The sequence below is a fragment of the Ostrea edulis genome, chromosome 4, assembly GCF_947568905.1.
Source record: "Ostrea edulis chromosome 4, xbOstEdul1.1, whole genome shotgun sequence".
Lineage (NCBI taxonomy): Eukaryota > Metazoa > Mollusca > Bivalvia > Ostreida > Ostreidae > Ostrea > Ostrea edulis.
Genome location: NC_079167.1, coordinates 57111201 through 57130720, shown reverse-complemented (window position 1 = coordinate 57130720; position 19520 = coordinate 57111201). Strand labels below are relative to the sequence as shown.

Genomic DNA, 19520 nt, shown 5'->3' with positions numbered 1-19520 from the left:
GAGGCATAGAGAGAATACTGGAAACCCATGTTTACACACTGCAATAACGGGGAGTACTTGTAAAATCTTAGTATAAAATGTTAGTTTAAAAATAGATCGACCGCTCAAGATTTTGTTCTAGAAATACAACACAGGTTTACTATTAAACATTGGGAAGTGTAACTTTCGGAATTAAAGTGATTATCCTAGACCGGACCACCTTTCTCGAAGAATTCACGTGGACCACCTTAGTGGAAAATTTTCACAAAAAATTGCAAACTTCGTTTTGCGTAATTCTGGGAAAATAAAACAAAAGGATAACCTCTCTTTAAACGTATCGACATCCTTCTTCAAATTATTATCTATGTGAAATGATCGGCGGGTATGTTATATCACACTCGTCCACTCACTCCCAACCTGTCATTTCGATCCACACACCATCTGTCAAATACTATAGATAAGATGTATATTTTTGAGGTTCAATTACACTATCACATTCTTGACAAGATAACACCGATATGGGATCAACAACCACAGGTGGATGGTTTAATAACAAATGAGGCACAAACTGAATTTTTTGGTCATTTTTCAAGCAAGTTCAAATAATTTTTCTTTGGTAATACATTGAAGTTCATAAATCCAAAAGGGCATTATAATCAACAAAGAACTGAAAAAGTTGCAGACTTTATATCATCAGGTTTTCACAAAATTTTATAAAAATGCTAGAGTATAAGCACATTGCATAGAATATTTTAAAACAAATTCAGAACATGAACTTTACTTTGCAAATGATGTAAAGAACAATAATCAATAATTTCAGACAGTAATTTTGTTCAAAATATTTGATTTTGGGGGGTAATTTTCCCCCTATTTTTTATGAGAATGTCTCAAAAAGTTTTTATATTGATAAGAAATATTAACAAAAATGAAAATAAATTACTTTCCATGTTGGAGTAACACCTTTGAAAGAAGTACACAATAATTTTCTTATTCAAATATCACTCTAAAAAACCCTGTTTTCCCTCACTTTGTTGCACTCCTGACCATAGTAAAGAAAATATATAAAATATCAGGAGAAAAGTTTTTAGAGCAAATGAAATTTTCATCAATTTTGGAGTGGATTTTTTCATGTTTTTTTTTTTATCAAAATTGTGAAATATTGTCAAAATACTCTTTTAAAGTTTTATTCTACATGTATAGACACATATCCTCATTTGGCCTACTTTTGTTGCACTCATTTACAACAGTGGAAAGGACATAAATGAAATTTTGGGAAATAAAATTAAGTTTTTAGAGAAAATTATCTGAGCAGATGAAGTTTTCATCAATTTTAGTGAAGAAATTTTGGGGTTTTTTTTTATCAAAATTTACAAAAAATTGTCAAAATACTCAATGTTTTATTATCTTCTTTTTTTTTTTTTTTTTGGTAATTAAAGTTGTATTAGTAGATAATAAAATAATTTTTCTTGCATTAAAATGCATTGATTTTTGGAACACAGATACACAGTATCATGACACAAGATATGGTATCACTAAAATCACCCAGACTGTTTGTAAAACATGCAAAATTGGTCAAATATGCTCTGCCTCAATTTTTTTAAACCACCCAGGTGCTTGCTTTTTTTTTTTTTTTAAATTGGTGAACTGTCTTTAAACAGACAGAAAGACGGGTCGGTTTTATTATACAGCGAAAATTGCCTAATCCAACACCTGTGTATCCGTTTCACTGGATATTCCAATCCTTATTTTAATTATAAATTTCACATTTTCATTGGGTATTTACACTGTTTATTCCGAACCATGAAAATTTGTTTTAGCTTGTTTAATGTACGCCGATAACATTGCAATGTTTTTACACACAGGACAGCAAAATAAACTACACGTATATACAGTAGAAATGTAATGAAGGATACATATTGAACAAGGCTTGCAGAACCATGCATAAAACAAACAACAAGAACTACAACATATCGGCTTCTACATGTACTTCCATCAGTCAAATATTAACTAGGCCTACAATAAAACACCTTTCTAGACCCTAAATCATGGAGTGTAAACATAACCAATCTTGTATATTTCTGAAATATGGGGAAATCCATTATAACATTGATAAAAGTAGATATAAAAATCTGCTGATATCTAACTTTCTTAATACTACAAATCCTTCGGGAGTGAATAACTACACTTGAAATTGTGTAAACTTTCATTTAGTGTAATATTAGAAAATTATTAACCATTCTTCTCTGTTTGAGCTTGGGAGACTACACCGCTACATTTAAGTAATAGTTAGATCATATTAAAATTATATTGATGCGTTCATCGATATGATGGGATTTAATTTGGAGTTCCGTGTATTTACAACGATATTTTATAAGGAATTATTGCGCACACCAATTCCTTAAAGAGAACAACAATTTAATTAAAGAGATTGTTAATTCAATCGTGGATAATTGCTTTCTGAACAAGAATTATTGTGATAATCGATTAAATTTATGATTTCATGAATTCAATTGAAGAGACCAATACTTCTATTATTGCGCACATTAATTGAATTAATCTGCGCATAAATTGAATTATCGCTCTCTTCAATTGAATTATTGCTCTCTTCAATTGAATTATTGCTCTCTTCAATTGAATTATCGTTCTCTTCAATTGAATTATCGCTTTCTTCAATTGAATTATTGCTCTCTTCAATTGAATTATTGCTCTCTTCAATTGAACTATTGCTCTCTTCAATTGAATTATAGCGCGCATCAATTCAAGAGATTGAATATTCTTTATTGCTTAATACATATGTCTTATCACATCAATTTCATAAATACATAAAAATGACATTGTATGGCGATGTACAAATTCAAGCAAGCAACGGAGAATGACTTTTAAACAAGGTTTTCTCGCAACTTAAGTGCAAGACATAAATATTTCCCTAAATTACAAAATTCGTGTACATTATGAACACTTAGTAACTGTACAAATTTGAAAACAGATGGTTTTTGCCAATAATACTTTTTGATATATATATGTAGAAATTCCTCGTAATGAGGGCAAATTAATATAAAGTGGTTGTCATTTTTACAAAATTTACGTACTCTATTTTCTCTAAATATATTGTTATGGCGGCCTGTTTCAATTTCAAGATTATGAGAGGATAGTCTAATTCGACAAATGTGTCTTTTATACATATTAGGTATAGGTTTACAAAGGTAATACTGTAACGAAAAGTGATCAATAACATGTTTGTAAATAATACACTTTGAAGAACAATTAATTTGTTCAACTGAACTTTGAACACACATATCAGTCAACCTGTTTTTTAATAAGAAAGAAAATTTTAGAAGTTGCATTCTCCTAATCACATCAATATATCCTAACCCTATATCGTACAATTTTTGTTTAATGCAATACGCCCAATTTTTGCTACAATTTTTCATTCTATCACAGTTGTAATATAATTCATCGTAACAATTTCTAATTATACAATTTTCACTACGCAACACTTTAAACCAAAATTTGAACATTCTGAAGAATCGAATGATTTCCATAGGTAACCTCCCAGTTTCAAAATACACCGAGGCAGGATTTATGTTTTTTCGCACACCTAAAACAGATTTTATAAACTCGAACTATCTTTTCTATATCTCTGGCATTTATGGCTTCCCCATACATACTTCACAACCATAATTCAGGATACTTGCTACATTTATGTCAAAAAGTGCCAATAGTGTTTCTGTGTTAAAACACATATTTTTAACTTTTGATTTTAATGAGAACATAGCTTTTCTACCTTGACAGGCTAATTGTTTTTGCGTAAAATTGTAGTTACCGTTAAACTTATATAAAACACCACATGGTATACTTTATCAACAACTTCAATTGGCTGACCATTCAGATTCCATTTTTCTGTATGTTTGATTTTACCTCCATTCCTAAAAATAACATTTTTTGTTTTATCAACATTAACAGTAATATCCCAGTCGTATATTCATATAACTCATCTAACATATTTTGAAGCTCATGTACGCTTTCAGCAAAAATGACCATATCATCTGCATACATCAAAACATACAAATTTAGCTCTCACAAATATAATGAAAAAATATCTTGTTTTAAAAATTCTACTTTAAAATCATTCACATATAACAAAAAGAAAAAAGGATGGGAGACAACACTTCTCCTTGTAATAGTCCTACGTTACTTTTAAAAACTTCTGACATCATACCTGCAGATTTAACACTAGATTTCATGCTTTGATACATAACCTGAATAATGCGTAGTAATTTACCTCTAATACCATACGTGCTGAGCTTTATAATCTCTTCTTTTCTTTTTTTTTTTTTTTTAGAAAGTGTCATATTGATAATTGAGAACAGACAAAAAATAGCTTCTGTTGTACCTATTTGAGGCTGAAACCCAAATTGACCATCAGTTATTATATCACCGTTGTAAGACCACTGTACAAGTCTTTGGTTTAAAATCGAAGTAAATAACTTACAAAAACAACTCACAAAACTAATACCTCTATAATTGTTGGGATCTGACGTATCACCCTTTTTATGTACTGGAACAATTATGGATTCTGACCATGCATGAGGAAAAATACCTGTTCTAAAAATTCTATTAAACAAATCGTGAATAATAGGCAAAATACAACTCTGAAATTCAATAAAATATTCATTCAACAGCAAATCAATTCCATGGTATTTCTCTCGTTTTAATCTTTTTATTGCATCAAGTATTTATTTTTCTTTTATCTCACAATCAAGCTCCTCAAATACAGTTTCATCAATATTGGTAAAGTGTTCTTCTGATGGTGTAGGTGCTTGCGTACCAGTTCTTTAAAATGCTCAAAGAAAATAGATGGATCAGAGTTTGGTCTTTTCCTTTTTTTCATTTCAAACTTTGAATAAAATGCCTTAGGATTATGTCTACGTAAGTAGTCCAACATATTTCCCTCTGTCCGTTTGTACTGACGCTTCTGTCTAGTTGATAGGACCTTGTATGATTTTTTCGACTGTAAAAGTTCCTGATGCGTGCTTCGCGTTTTAGTGCTATTGAACAATCAGATCATTGTGGTACACATAATACTTTCTCTGCTGGTGTTCTGCTCGAGTACCCATATCTACGTTGGTTTCTAGTCGTTCTATTTTTCAATTCAAATAAGGGTGCCATTACGTCAGAAAGTTGAGAAGTAAAATCCATGACAAGAAAAAGTAGACGAAATCAACAATAAATTCTTCGATGATATTAATTCATTTGAAGAGAGCAACATATCAGTTCATTTTCCATAAATCAACAGAATAATTAATGTTATCAACAATTCAATTAGTCATAGTACATGCAATAATTTCGATTCGAAGATATATTATTAATTATTTGAAGATATCTTTGATTGAACTGTTGAGCGCATCAGATGAACTGATGATATTTTTGAATAATTTAATCTTAACTCTGTTATGTAAACAACATTTCAGTCTTGTTTATGTTTACAAACAAATTAGTGAAATGTAAATGTTGCAATTTAAAGCATTCTTATTTTGCACAGAGATTAAACTTTTCCATGTCACATTTTATCTATAAAAATATATATGTACTTGAAATTTGATATATATCATAAACTTAGATTGATAACCATATATTTTCAAAACTTTGTAAAGAATAACATACCACGATCTTTGTTTACACAACAAATGATAAACTATCTGTAATGAGCTTCTGTCATAATGGATAACCTTATGTTTTGTGAAACCTTTTAAACACATTAATAGATTTTCATCATTTTTAAGGTGTTTCGTTTGTAAAAATTTTGATAATACATCAAAACTGTGTGCACAGATATACTTAATTGTCCTTTTTCCTATAAACACTATAGAAGTACGAAAGCAAACTTTATACTACTCACCGTAACCCCCCCCCCCTCACCCACCCCACCCCCCAAGAGAGAGAAGAGAGACTTGGTGGGTATTTACAACATGCAAACAAACTAATTACGATAATGAAACAACAGACGCTGTTGTTTGACAGTATCAATATAGTATGCATGCAATATGGTAAAGCCAAAGTATTAACATCATGATTTTGCTGAGCAGTTAAAGCGCTGGACTACAGAAACAACCGGTGCAATTCCTGCGCAGGCTCAGTCCCAATACCACAGTGACGATATTTTTGCCGTCTCCTTAAATTTTATTACAGTGTATATTAAAACATGCTAGGGGACTAGCATACTATGACTTCTCCTTCCTTCTACTTTTTTGGGTTTAGTACAAATCTATCCTTTGGCAATTTTCCCCCGTATATGTATGATTTGACCAATTTATCCTTTTTTTGGCTTTGATTTAGAAATAAACATACTCTATCATATTCTATAATACATTATACATGGATATGGTGATTATAGCCAAGAGTGAAATTTGGAATTTACGCAAAGAACCTGTCAAATCTGAATTTTAATATATGTTATTTTATTTTTTAAACAATTCTAGGTGATTAATACTAAAGCTGATTAGTTCTAAAGAATATTTTTAATAACTCATAATTACATGTATCTCATTGATACGCGAAAACACTGCGAAATTACGAGTCAATATCTATATATTACTATAAAATCGTAGATTATTCAAGTACCCAGAATTTTTTTCCGACAGAGGATTTATCCCTGATGATTTATCCAAAAGGGGTAATATGTATTTTTCTAAACTAGATGTGGTCCTGGCAGCCCTTCTGCTTTGGATCCGCGTATTATATCCAATCATTATATGATAGCTCAGAGAGGAAAAAGATATCAGTTCCTGTGTAGAGATGTTTTAAACAAAAACATGTATCATAATATTTCTGATTAATTACAGTATCACCAATTGGAAATAGATAGAATGATATAGTTGTGAGTGTGCTGTTTGACAATGATTGGTGAATAAGTCGACCGTATGTATGGAACAAAATTTAAAAGGCCGTGTGCTTTAAAGTCCCCATTATATTTCCTTACTGTCATAGATCAATGCAACTATTAGTGTGTGAAAATAATCAAATAGCCCAGGACACATTTGCTTGGGTGTTTATGTGTCTTTATTGTTTTGCTTTGGATTAAATAGTACTGTACAGAACTTCCTGTTATAGGTTAGGGCACACGACTGGGATAACGTGAAACTTATTTGCCAGAATATGAAATTACGGAGCCTCTGGGCTGCTTCGTTTATGTGTTTCGTGACGTTCATTTGTGCTAAGGATCAATGTTACTTGACTTTAAAAGCAGGTATGTTTAGAATTTGAGTTACTTCTCAATTGCTACTTCTTTTTCAGTTTCAGTCAATTTCATCATCTTTATTTTAGTGACTAGGAATATATATCATATAATTAAAATCTTTAAATGTCTTGCTGGGAGAGATCAAAAGTTAACCAAACTTAAGGTATAAGTGTAAATTTGGGCAAGTAAACACACGTCGTATTCCTTCATTATTTGAAGCCATTCACAGTATGGATCACGTTAATACCATTCTATTCAGGGTTGAAATATTTCAGCCGTCCATTGAAAACTTTTTTTAAAAGTTCAACGTTCCAGTCGGATAAGAAAATACGATTTGTCGTACTGCTCACGTAGTATTTCATTTATCCAATGCATTTATTTTATGCACATGCTTTAAAGTTTGAAACAAGCCGTGTGGTAATTTAAGTATTAAAAGATCATATCTTTGTTTTAACACAATAAATGAAGCTCATTCCAGTCTTTCATATAAATTTCTTGCAATCTGCTTCGTATGCTTAAACTCCTGCACTTGTCAGTATATATCTAAGTTACAACCCACGATGGTAAGGAAAACCATATAGAATACCTCTTCATTACTATCGTATTTTCCTACATAACTTTGCTTTTAAAAAGTCCTACCTACAAATGTATTTCCATGGCCATGAGCTTCATTCGGTTTCCATATGCAGAATATGAAGTCATTTCTGTCATAAAATTTTGTAGTTTGTTTAAATTTGTCAAAATTATCAAAACGTTGCACAGTAGTAAATGGATTGAATATATACCCATCGAAAATGTTCTCCTGGGTTTTTGCATCTTCACAAACTAACAGAAAGTTATGCTTCATCTGATTCTTAAACGGTCATCATTGTATATTAAGTTTTTATCAACCTAGCGCCCCCTGCTCACCTCCAGACCAGGGAGAGGCCTAGTCTTTAAGTGTTTACATATCAAAGAACCTTCGTCATAAAAGACCATCATCGCACGGGTATCGAATCCTTCTTGCGATACACTCCTTGGCCAAAAGTTTGTTCCCTAAGAAAAATTTCCCAATATATTTTATACAAAACCATATTTTTTCCAAAGATTCTCCTGAACTAATTTATTGTCCAATTTTGATGAAATAAAAAGAACTGATCTCAGAAATACTCCGACTATTATCTAATCATTTCAGAATAATTCTCTTGACTCTAATCACCTACTGTAGATGATCTCAGAAATACTCCGAGTATTATCTAATCATTTCAGAATAATTCTCTTGACTCTAATCACCTACTGTAGATATAGGATAGTTTTCACACGGACTTTGATTTAAGAGTGCCTATTCTTTATAAATGTTTATGTAATTTTCGAATTAAAAGTTTAACATTGTGAATAAATGTTTTATGGCTACAATATTTCATGACATGATAAGAATATTTTTGAAAAAACTATGACTGCAACTTCTGATATTTTTAACTCAATTGTGTTTAATTCATCAAAACTGAGAAATTGGGTCCAAGAAAAGCTTCTTTAAAACAGATGGTTTTTCATGAAACATACATGTATAAGGAATATTTTCTAAATTTTGTCACAGACTTATAAGTCACTAATGCAATGCATTCAATATTCTTTTTTGTAGATCCTCTGTATATCTTCTTTGGAGAACAGATTAATTTCTCTTGCACACTTAATAGTTCCAGAACACCTGTCAATTCTTCTGAAAATAACATTGTTATCACAAAGTGGAATGGACACAATCTGACCATTTCCAGTTATTTGCGTAGCATTAATACAATCACTGCTTATGGACGAGATGTTGTTTCTGTAAACATGGTCCGTGAAGGTGTGGGACTTTTGCCGTATGTTTGCACCTCTCCTGTCTGTGAAGAGAAGTCTTCAGCAAAGTTCTTTACCATTGAGCGTAAGACATATTTGTTCCACGTGCATGTTTTGCTTTATTTGTGGTCTTAAAAATGGTGGGTTGCATGTCGACTTCTAATGGTAAAATTTCAAAAATGAAACATTCATAATGACAGCTGATGTAGCCTCTACTTACCCAATGTTCTTGTGAAGATTCTACAGGTAGATAGGTTCAAACATGCAATCTTTTCAGGAAGTACGTGTCGGCGAAACTGGTCGCCGTAGCCTTGTGGCGAAGGCGCTTTTTTCTCGACCGGGAGGCACGGGTACGATTCCCGATCCCATCAATCCTAAGACGTTTAACATCGGTAGTGTTTGTCATGTAACGATGTACTTTTGCTTACGGTGTGTTGCACTTTTTTCCAGCTAATCTTGCATGTACATACATACTAACAATGAAGACTTAAAAAATAAAAATTCAGGTAAATTCTTTCATTAAAAATAAAGGAGGAAAATTTTCCATCGCATCCTTTTGGTTCAAACTTGAAATGTAAACCTCTTTTAATCCGAGAAACGAAATGCAACAGAAGATAACAAACACAATCTAAACAATACCAGTAATTATGTTTTGTGCCTTCAGTCAGTAGAGAATCTAGAATTTGCGGAAGAGTGTTTTATTTTGTGGGAAGATCCGTAAATGTACCGGTAGTGTCGTGTAAGATTACTTCCAAAACAAAAGCCATGCAGCGTGAGGCATGGTGGACGATCAGATGCATTGTACAAAACTGGAAACTTAAATCTCACTGTGAGATAACTATCACCGGAACTCTGTCGACAGGTTAATAAGCATCATCGCGTTTCAAATTTAAAGATAAAAACGAAAGAACCCTTATCATTGATGATGATTGAAGGAAGTAAAATGGTAATACATATATTTATTTCCTGTTATCACCCTACCATTTTGAGCTATGGCTTAGAATTGAAGAAAACAATAATGATTTTTAATTTTTGGCAAAAAATGCGTGTTTGTGTATGTAAAATTATATATTTAAAATTTAAAAAAAAAATCATGAGAAAAATAGCCATAAATATTTTTGAGTAGGTGCAAGAGAGTTCGGAAGCCTGTTGAGACCAGTACATAGAAAGAACTTTCTTTTATTGCGTTTTAAACGCAATAATCATTGCGTTTAATCGCAAAAAGGTTGCTAATTTTATTTAATACAAACATATTTAATTGAGAAACTAAAAAAATTGCGTTTCAACGCAATCTTTTGCGATTAAACGCAATGATTATTGTGTTTAAACGCGGCCAAAAACAAAAATTCTTTCTATATATTGGCCTCAATGTCTTATTTAAATAATAGAAATGATTCTTCGGTTTGTGAAACGGGAAATGATAGTCGAACATTGCAGACATACATTTTCTTTTTAATTTATTTTTCCGTTTTCTCCATATTTGCGTTGGTAAAGGGAAATAATAGTCCAAGAGAGACAAATCCTAAACGCATATAATTTTAACAAACCATCATATTATATTATAATATATATAATGAAAGTAAAGGAAGTTTTCTATCTTGGAAAATTTATTTTTGAAAACAGTAAAGGAACCCATGTATAAAGATTTGTATTTTCATGTGCATGCAGATTTTTGGGAGTTAATCTTTTTGTTGTTAAATGCAAAAGAACATTTAAATGTATAAATACATGTACAATATGTACCTGTATTAACATCTACACATGTGTAAGTACAATCATATTTCATCATGAACACTAGAGACAATGATGCCTGGTTATGATTATAATATGCAATATTGTTGAATTTCTATGTGAAATAATGTTTGAATTACTCTACTTTTTGTTAAAAATGCCTTCCGGGGCCCTTGATTGATCAGTAGAATATCTTGTTCAGATATCTGATGCTCATGCTTTTATTATCTTTAGAAATTTTAATGATAGTCATTTCTTCATAACCCTATGCAGTTGTAAACAGTGCGCGCATGAATACCAAACCATTTGATAAATATAGTAAAATATCTATTTTGAACTGTCTATTACGAAAAATGAAAGTAGGTGTACATAAAAGAAATTGATTGTGTTTTTGAAAATACATGAGAGTATGGACTGTGTGCTTCATAAAAAGTATGCCAGCGTGAAGCGTTGCAGTTCATACCCTCATGTAGTTTCGAAAATCATTTTTTTTCTTAAATAAATAATAAAATACACCGAAGAAGTGGGTTTTTTTTTTAATTATTAGACTCAAGTTACATTTTCCATGTTTTTAGACCGTCCACAAAAGGTAACAAACGGTTCCTGTCTGGTCTACAACTGGAGAAACATGACGTGTGTTTGGGATCTAGGGGTGATGTACTTGCACAAAAACACCCGGGACATGAACATCACAGCTCACTACAACGACACGGTGGCGGACTTCAATCTTCAGGATTACAACGTTTCTCTGCAGTGGAGTGTGTAAGTTTTCATTATATTACAAGGGCTTACTTCCCCTAACCACTGTGTACATGTACATGGTGAGACTTCTATTGTTTCAATCGTAACTACTCGGCTATTTCCGTAACCGCTTACGGAAAATGACGAGCGCGTGATCCGATTGCTATTGTTTGTCCTTTTACTACGCTATATTTATATTCATTCTTCTATAAAGATATCTTAAATATTTTATGAGATATCTTCTATTTTTGAGATATCTAATAAATTTTATTAGATATCATATTATTTACAGTTTACAAGATATCTTATAAAGAACAAGGGACGTTATTGGCTATATACCGCCGAGATATTTTTCATTTTTTCAACTTTCTTATCTTATAAAGCATATAAGATTCTCTCGGTATACGGACAGAAAGTCACAGGACAAAAAGTCACAAAATCCGTAGGACAAAAAGTCACAGGACAAAAAGTCACAATGATGACTTTTGATTAGATAGGATAAAAAGTCACAGGACAAAAAGTCACGTGACAAAACGTCACTAGACAGAAAGTCACAAAAATGCTCACTAAAGCTGTTGTTCAGACACAAGACATTTCTTACAGTGGATTTGAGGTAGAAGGGAATACATGTCATTATTCTTATTGGTGTTTGTTTTGCCACATTTAACACTTTCAGTTCATTATTAGATAATAAGAAAGGGGAAATCATGGACTTGTTTATATAGCAATTATTATATGACAGTTCACTTCTTCTTGTTTTGACAATAATCTGGAGTGAAAGGAAGCCAACCATAATTCTGCCATCAGATTTTGTTTTGACAATCATTAATATGTAGCATACTAAACCAAATGATCCTAAAGTTTATTTTTATTTTATCTCAATACAAACAATCTCTTTTTAAAAATCAAAATAATATTTTACAATAAATATGATAAAGGAATAACAATTTTATAATTATTATCAAAATCTCATAGAAAATATAAATTTTGCATATATATTTTCTTAAACTTTACAAAAAGAACAGATATGTTTTAAAAATAAATAAAAAATCAATACTTTTTTTTCCCTTATAAACTGTGACCTTTTGTCCTGTGACTTTTTGTCCTACTTTTATAAAATTTCTAATTGTGACTTTTTGTCCATGGTCATTTTGTCCGTGACTTTTTGTCTGTGACTTTCTGTCCTACATTCTCTCTCTCTCTCCCTCTCTCTCTCTCTTATTTAATTTAAATATTTTTTTTAAAGATATCTCATACATTTTATGAAATATCTTATAATACATACAAGATATCTCATATATTTTATGGTATCTAATAAAAGTTAAATTGACATGATACTTTGTAAAAATAAGATACTGTATAAAAATTCATTTATGAGATACATGTGTATCTTATAAAATATATATCTTATATGTTCTATAAGATATCTTATAAAATATTGAGATAGTTTATCTTATAAAAGTTTTAAAAGATATCTTATAAAAGATTGATTGATTTTATATTGTTTTACGTCCCTCTTGAGAATTTTTCACTCATATGAAGACGTCACCACTGCCGGTGAAGAGCTGTAAAATTTAGGCCTATGCTCGGCGCTTATGGCCTTTGAGCAGATGTCTTTATCGTCCCACACCTCCTGTGCCACGGGACTTGCTTTTTTGCGGTCTCATGCAAAGGACCATCCCATTTAGTCACCTCTTATGGCAAGCAAGGGGTACTGAGGACCTTCTCTAACCCGAATCTCCATGGGAAGAGATTATAAAATATTTTATAATGTTTATGAGATATCCTATATATCAAAAATGTTAATAAGATATCTTATAAACTATATAAGATATACTATATATCTCATATATATGTATCTAATTAGCTAGATATCTTATGAAGAAAAAAGTTATTATATATCTCATACTTTTGATTTTAAAGGATATCTCATAAACTTTAGAAGATGTCTTATAACTTTCATAAGATATCTATAATAATGAGATATATTTAAAGAGGAAAAAATGTTATTAACGGTAAGCCCACTTAGAACCCCATAATCTACACATAGATCCACGCTTATATTTTGTTGGGGGAGAGTCATATTTAAAGCTGTATGGTCCGAATCACAATATTTTTTTCCATCTCGTAAAACCGCTATTAAATCATCGCACGTATGTAGTTATGAGGCTGTACGACATATCATAAATTATTTCACATGTTTTAACCCAAATTATTTGATTTTAAATCGATGTTTACAAATAACCGCGTCACTCTGCCATTTCAAGTGACAGTCACGTGACCATTTCAAACTTTCAGATCATCGGTGGTCTTATCTGTGTAAAGCTGTGTATTTTGTTATAACAGTACCGTACCATAAGTTTAATAGAAATAAAAATATCAAATACCTCTTAGTAATTCGTTGTTTTACGTTCTTTCAGCCTTAAAACTAGACAGTTGCGTATGAGTTAATACATCATGTTGGGATTCCCCTGACGCGCGTGGGTCTATTTATAGACGTCTATTATATGTACCCACTATATTTACTTTCTAAATAATATTCGCACTGTTTTCTTTTACATGCAGATGTTTTCAAGCATGTAATTATTGGAAAGTTAATAACATTATAAAGTAATTAATCTGCTTATAAAGTAATTATGTACAAAAATAATACATGAACATCGGGTCATATAGCTTTAAAACTAGACAGTTGCGTATGAGTTAATACATCATGTTGGGATTCCCCTGATGCGCGTGGGTCTATTTATAGACGTCTATTATGGGATGATTTATATATGTACCTCACATATTTACTTTCTAAATAATATTCTCACTGTTTTCTTTCACATCCAGATGTTTTCAAGCATGTAATTAAGGGAAAGTTAATAACTTTATAAAGTAATTAATCTGCTTTAAAGTAATTATGTACAAAAATAATACATGAACATCGGGTTATACAGCTTTAAGGTCATCTGAAAAATGAAAGGAATCAGAAAACCACAACATGTGTTTCGTGACCTAGGACAATATGTCACATGTAAATGCAAAACAAATCCTTTAAGAACAATAACTTTGTGTGGAGGGACTGTAGTTTCTTCACAAGCCCAGGGTGCTCTTGCATTTACCATATATATCTAAAAGATATCGGATGTAATTTTCAATAAGAGTCTGAAAAACGTTTCATTTTTTCTAAGGTATACACACTTGTCTCCTTGCAAGAACATGCGAATCCACGGGAAATGTCTTACGTGTGAGATAAAGGAAACTGATGGCAAAGATCATTTCAAGGGTGGGGTATACGTTTTTGTTGTCAACATTACCAACAGCAGACGACCGGAAACCAGCGTCTCTTCTCAGTTCTACTTCAGAACAGATGAATTGGGTAATTCATTCCATAGGCAGACATATAAAGTATATTATATTAAAACTATTGATCCAAGGCAACATTGCAGCTCTGTTTATTTCCATACAAATCACAACAGAAAATCTTTTAAGGAGTAAAAGTTTTGTCATTTATTTAAAATGACAAAAACAATGTAAGTAAATGGTCAAATTGTCAGGAAGCCTTTTGAAAAATAAAGATAATGCGCATAAGATAAAGTTTTATATGTGTGAATTGAATGACAATGACTTAAAATATGTATTTTAGTACAACCGGCAAAAGTTGATATAGGAAAAATAGAGGCAAACGAAACAGCCATATTGCTTTCATGGAGTCATTCCGATCCATATCGCTCACTTCATTTCAAGATAGAATACAAATCTGAATGGGAAAGTGTTTGGAAGGTAAGCATTTTATTGTTATCGTCAAACTTGGCAAAAGCATGTCTTAGATTTTTTTAAAGAATGATTTGATGTTCAACAAAGACACGCAGCATTCTACAATATTATTGCTGTTTTCAAAATGATGCAAAAAAGCTCTGATTTATTAGAATTCTTGAAAGAAATTAATACCCACCCACATGTACTGTACTGATTGACCTCGACAATTGTACATAATTTAAGTACACAATAATGTGAAGAGAGTAACAATATCATGGGCAGGATGAAGGTTGTTGAGTGTGTGTGTGTGGGGGGGGGGGGGGGGGGGGTGAATTATTATGATGCTGTGGTATTGGATTCATTGACAGAGAAGTATGGAGCGCCAAATTAACATAAACTCAAATAATTGAAGATATCTTCAATTATTTGAAGATATCATCAATTCAATTATTGCTCTCATCAATTGAATTAATGCGCGCATTAAATTACATTGTAATTATTGCTCTCATCAAATGAATTAATGCGCGCTTCAATTGAATTAATGAGAGCAATAATTGATTTGCTGCACGCATTGATTCAATTATTGCTCTCTTTAATTCAATTGGTCGCAAAAATTAATTTAGAGCTCGGTATAAATAATTTGATGATCTATTTAATTCAACTGAAGATATCTTTAATTATTTACAATGCTTTTGTAGAACGAATTAATGCGCACATCAATTCTTTTAAAGAGATCATTAATTCAATTGTGGATATATTGAATTGAAGATATCTTTAATTATATAGCTGCTCTCTCTAATAGAATTATTGCTCTTTTCAAATGAATTAAAAATATCATTAATTCAATTGAATAGAGCAATATTTGAATTAATGCGCGCATAAATCAATTATTGCTCTATTCAAATGAATTAGCGCGCGCATCAATTCAAATTATTGCTCTCATCAATTGATTTAATGCGCGCATTATATCAATTATTGCTCTCTTCAATTGAATTGTAGCGCGAATCAATTCAATTGTTGATATCAATAATTCATTTGAAGAAAGCATTAATTCAATTAAAGCGCGCATCAATTCAGCTGAAGAATTAATGCTATCATCAATTCAATTAATGCGCGCAATAATTCAGAATTGAAGATATCATTAATTATTTGAAGAGATCTTTAATTAAATTGTTGCGCGCATCAAATGAAACGATGATATCTTCAAATAATTGAATATGTCTTCAATTATTTGAGTTTATGTTAATTTGGCGCTCCATGGAGGAGCACATGCTAATGAATATTGAAAACTAGGAGACATGTTATTTGACCTTACGATTTTCAGGTGGATATATATACCAGAGAAATAGAGGACTTAATGTTAATTGCAGAACCAATGGTAATATGTTGTTTGGTGGTTGTGTGTGTATTTAGCTAAAATTAGTGTCGGTGTATCATAGGTGTAGGTTAAATTAAACATGCATGTAACAACAATAACGACAATGGTAAACATTCTAAAGCATTGCTGTAACAACAATAACGACAATGGTAAACATTCTAAAGCATTGCTTATCTACCACATATTTAATGAGAGCTTTGAATGTTTAAAACAATAATAGTTTAAAAGTTTGAATTTTTACTTTAGAAAATTGAAGCCATTTGGCAATATCATCGTATGCTTTGTATATTATAATAATATACCTATAACTTATTGTATTTATATGTGTTTCTATCTGACTTTTGAAATGAGCATGGAAATGGATTTCTTTTAGCACAAATATATGTACATTTTGTTTTATATGAATCATATTTTTAATTTGATGATATTGATAATTTGTGAACACCATCAGGCAAGGTCCACGAGGGAAATGAGTACAACTCTGCTCGATTTGATTCCATACACGACTTACAACATTCGGATATCGTGTAAACCGATAGTGCAGGGGAAACTGAAGGGATTCTGGTCCGAATTTACCACGGCAACCGTAAAGACCTTGGAGGACGGTGAGAAACTTATGATTTGTTGAATAGGTGATTAGAAATATAAAGAAGCACCGTAGAAATGAATTCTACCACAGTTATTGCAAAGATCAAAGGAATGCCGCGGTCATCATTCTACGATTTAACTTCATACGTATTAACTGATTATGAGAAAATTGATACAAATCTCGCTTGGACTTCAAGTTTTGCTAATGCAACAATGAAGTTGATGACTGATGATTCAATTTTATAATCATAAAAATCAATCAATATATGTTGTAAAATTAATTCATGAATAACTGAAGAACATTTGTCATTCAGTATTAAGAAATCGTCTGCATTCCGAGAGCGATACACATGTAAACATGGCGATGCACAACTGTATTCAAAGCAATTGATATAATCCGTTAACATCAAACTAAATATACTTGAAATCTGTTTTCAAAATAGATTTAGAATACGCCTACCATCTCACCTTTTATGTCAGCAAAAAAACAATGTAGGCCGTTTCGGAAACTGCCTTGACATTACAGTGACCAAATTCGTAGCTACATTGTATATATAGGAAAGCAATCGGCTGTATATTTCTTGAGCCGAAGTAGAATAGAAATAAAGTTCTTGTTTCCGTGTATGTTGTAAGATAACCTCCTTAGTCGCGAAGCGTTGTTTGAAATATAAAAGCCGTTTCTGGACCTCGGAGGTTATCCTGCAAAATACACGAAAATGAATAACACGTTTTAGAATAACACGTTTTTTTAATATGAATGATAAAATTATTGAATATGAATAACAACTTTTCGAATATGAATGATATGTTTTAGAATATAAATTACAAGTTTTCGAATATGAATAACAAGATTAGTATAATAGTGCAACGTTTTACACGCCATAGATGTCGGTGATTCTTTTGATTCTCATAGGTTTGTTTTCTTTTGTATCCAGTTCCATCGGTTGTTCCCGTTGTTCACGAGTCATTTTTCAGCTGTATGAATGCATCCTGCACTGAAGTAGAAATATACTGGGAGGTAAAATCCTGCACATATTTATCCTAACATTGCTATTATTTAGCATTTTTATTTTTTGATTTGGTGTTGATTTTTGTAAATTTGAGTACACAATACATGTACTGACACCCCCCCCCCCCCCCAATAACAGCCTTCCATATGCAATATAATATGTATATGCAATATAATATATATATGCAATATTATATATATATATATATATAGTTACTTTTCGCAATGATCAGTAAAAGTATAGGTAAAAAATAAAAAAGATACATGAAGACGTTTAGTGAAGCTTTTAGCGCTTTCATTTCAAATCTTCAGAAGCTTGAATATAATAAGCTTCTGAAGATATGAAGTGAAAGCCTAAAGCTTTACTAAACGTCTTTGTGTATCTTTTTTTTTTTTTTTTTTTTTACCTATATATATATATATAAACGCTTTTTTGTCTATAGTCCATCAAGCAGGAGTACAGAAGAAGTGACACAATGATGTACAAGATTGAGCTGGTGTCTTCAAACTCTCCTCCTAACAAAACAATTTATGCACTTGGCGATTCAGTATCAACAAAATTGTCCTTCAACACAGATGGTACAAACAATATAACCATCCTGCCTTTTAACATCAGGACCGAAAAGTTTCCAAATTTGAGACCATCTAATTTGGTAATTCCTCCAAAATCACAATGTAAGTACATGAATCTGTTTATAGGCAGTCTAACATATTCAATAGCGATTTCATACAAGAGTTAATACCGATGCTTATGTATTGCAAATGATAAAAATGTACAGATTATGTGTTTCGCTATATAGGGCCAAATGCCCCTATCCATTTTGAGGCTCTGGGTGAAAGTTCACGTACGAGACAAGTGACCTTGACATGGAGTTATCCTGATGAATTTAAAGTCAAACCCTTTAACGGGGAATATACCGTTGTGTGGTGTGGAAAAATGGATGGTGGAGAGTGCCAGGTAAATACAACTTCCGATTGACATGTTGGTATGGAAAACTTGATTTTAGCACACAGTTAAAAGGTGTTATCTTATTACAGCGTGAACATTTGCGTATATTCATTAACAACCATCGTCTGATAATTAACATTTTCTCTCTCCGTTTATGTTTTTCATTTTCTTCTTCATTTTATATTGCGTCTTAAAATTACGATTTAGGGAGAATTCAACTGGCTGACCCCTGTTTTGAATTCATCTCATCGTATAGAAGTACCAGATGGGGCAAGTGTGGATGATTACAAGTATGGAATAGCCGCTAATGGATATTACGGGGGAGTGAAGAGTAGCAGCGGAATAGTCT

The 19520-nt window shown here is 31.7% G+C and overlaps 1 protein-coding gene across 3 annotated transcripts in view; it reads left to right on the top strand.

Annotated features, from left to right (window-relative positions):
* Window positions 1-7020: 7020 nt before the first annotated feature.
* Window positions 7021-19520, top strand: part of LOC125671334 (uncharacterized) — a 22474-nt gene continuing 9974 nt past the window's right edge. Inside the window, exons 1-11 of one of the 3 annotated variants that reach the window (XM_048906968.2) lie at window positions 7021-7225; window positions 8838-9119; window positions 11341-11527; window positions 14680-14867; window positions 15135-15271; window positions 16572-16625; window positions 17077-17230; window positions 18149-18231; window positions 18666-18897; window positions 19023-19180; window positions 19379-19520. The exon at window positions 19379-19520 is cut by the window's right edge and continues 30 nt beyond it. In XM_048906968.2, coding sequence (XP_048762925.2) covers window positions 7135-7225; window positions 8838-9119; window positions 11341-11527; window positions 14680-14867; window positions 15135-15271; window positions 16572-16625; window positions 17077-17230; window positions 18149-18231; window positions 18666-18897; window positions 19023-19180; window positions 19379-19520 — 1708 coding nt within the window. In that variant the 5' untranslated portion in view covers window positions 7021-7134. The remainder of the gene's footprint in view (window positions 7226-8837; window positions 9120-11340; window positions 11528-14679; window positions 14868-15134; window positions 15272-16571; window positions 16626-17076; window positions 17231-18148; window positions 18232-18665; window positions 18898-19022; window positions 19181-19378) is intronic. The other 2 variants (XM_048906969.2, XM_048906970.2) reach the window with 2 other exon arrangements.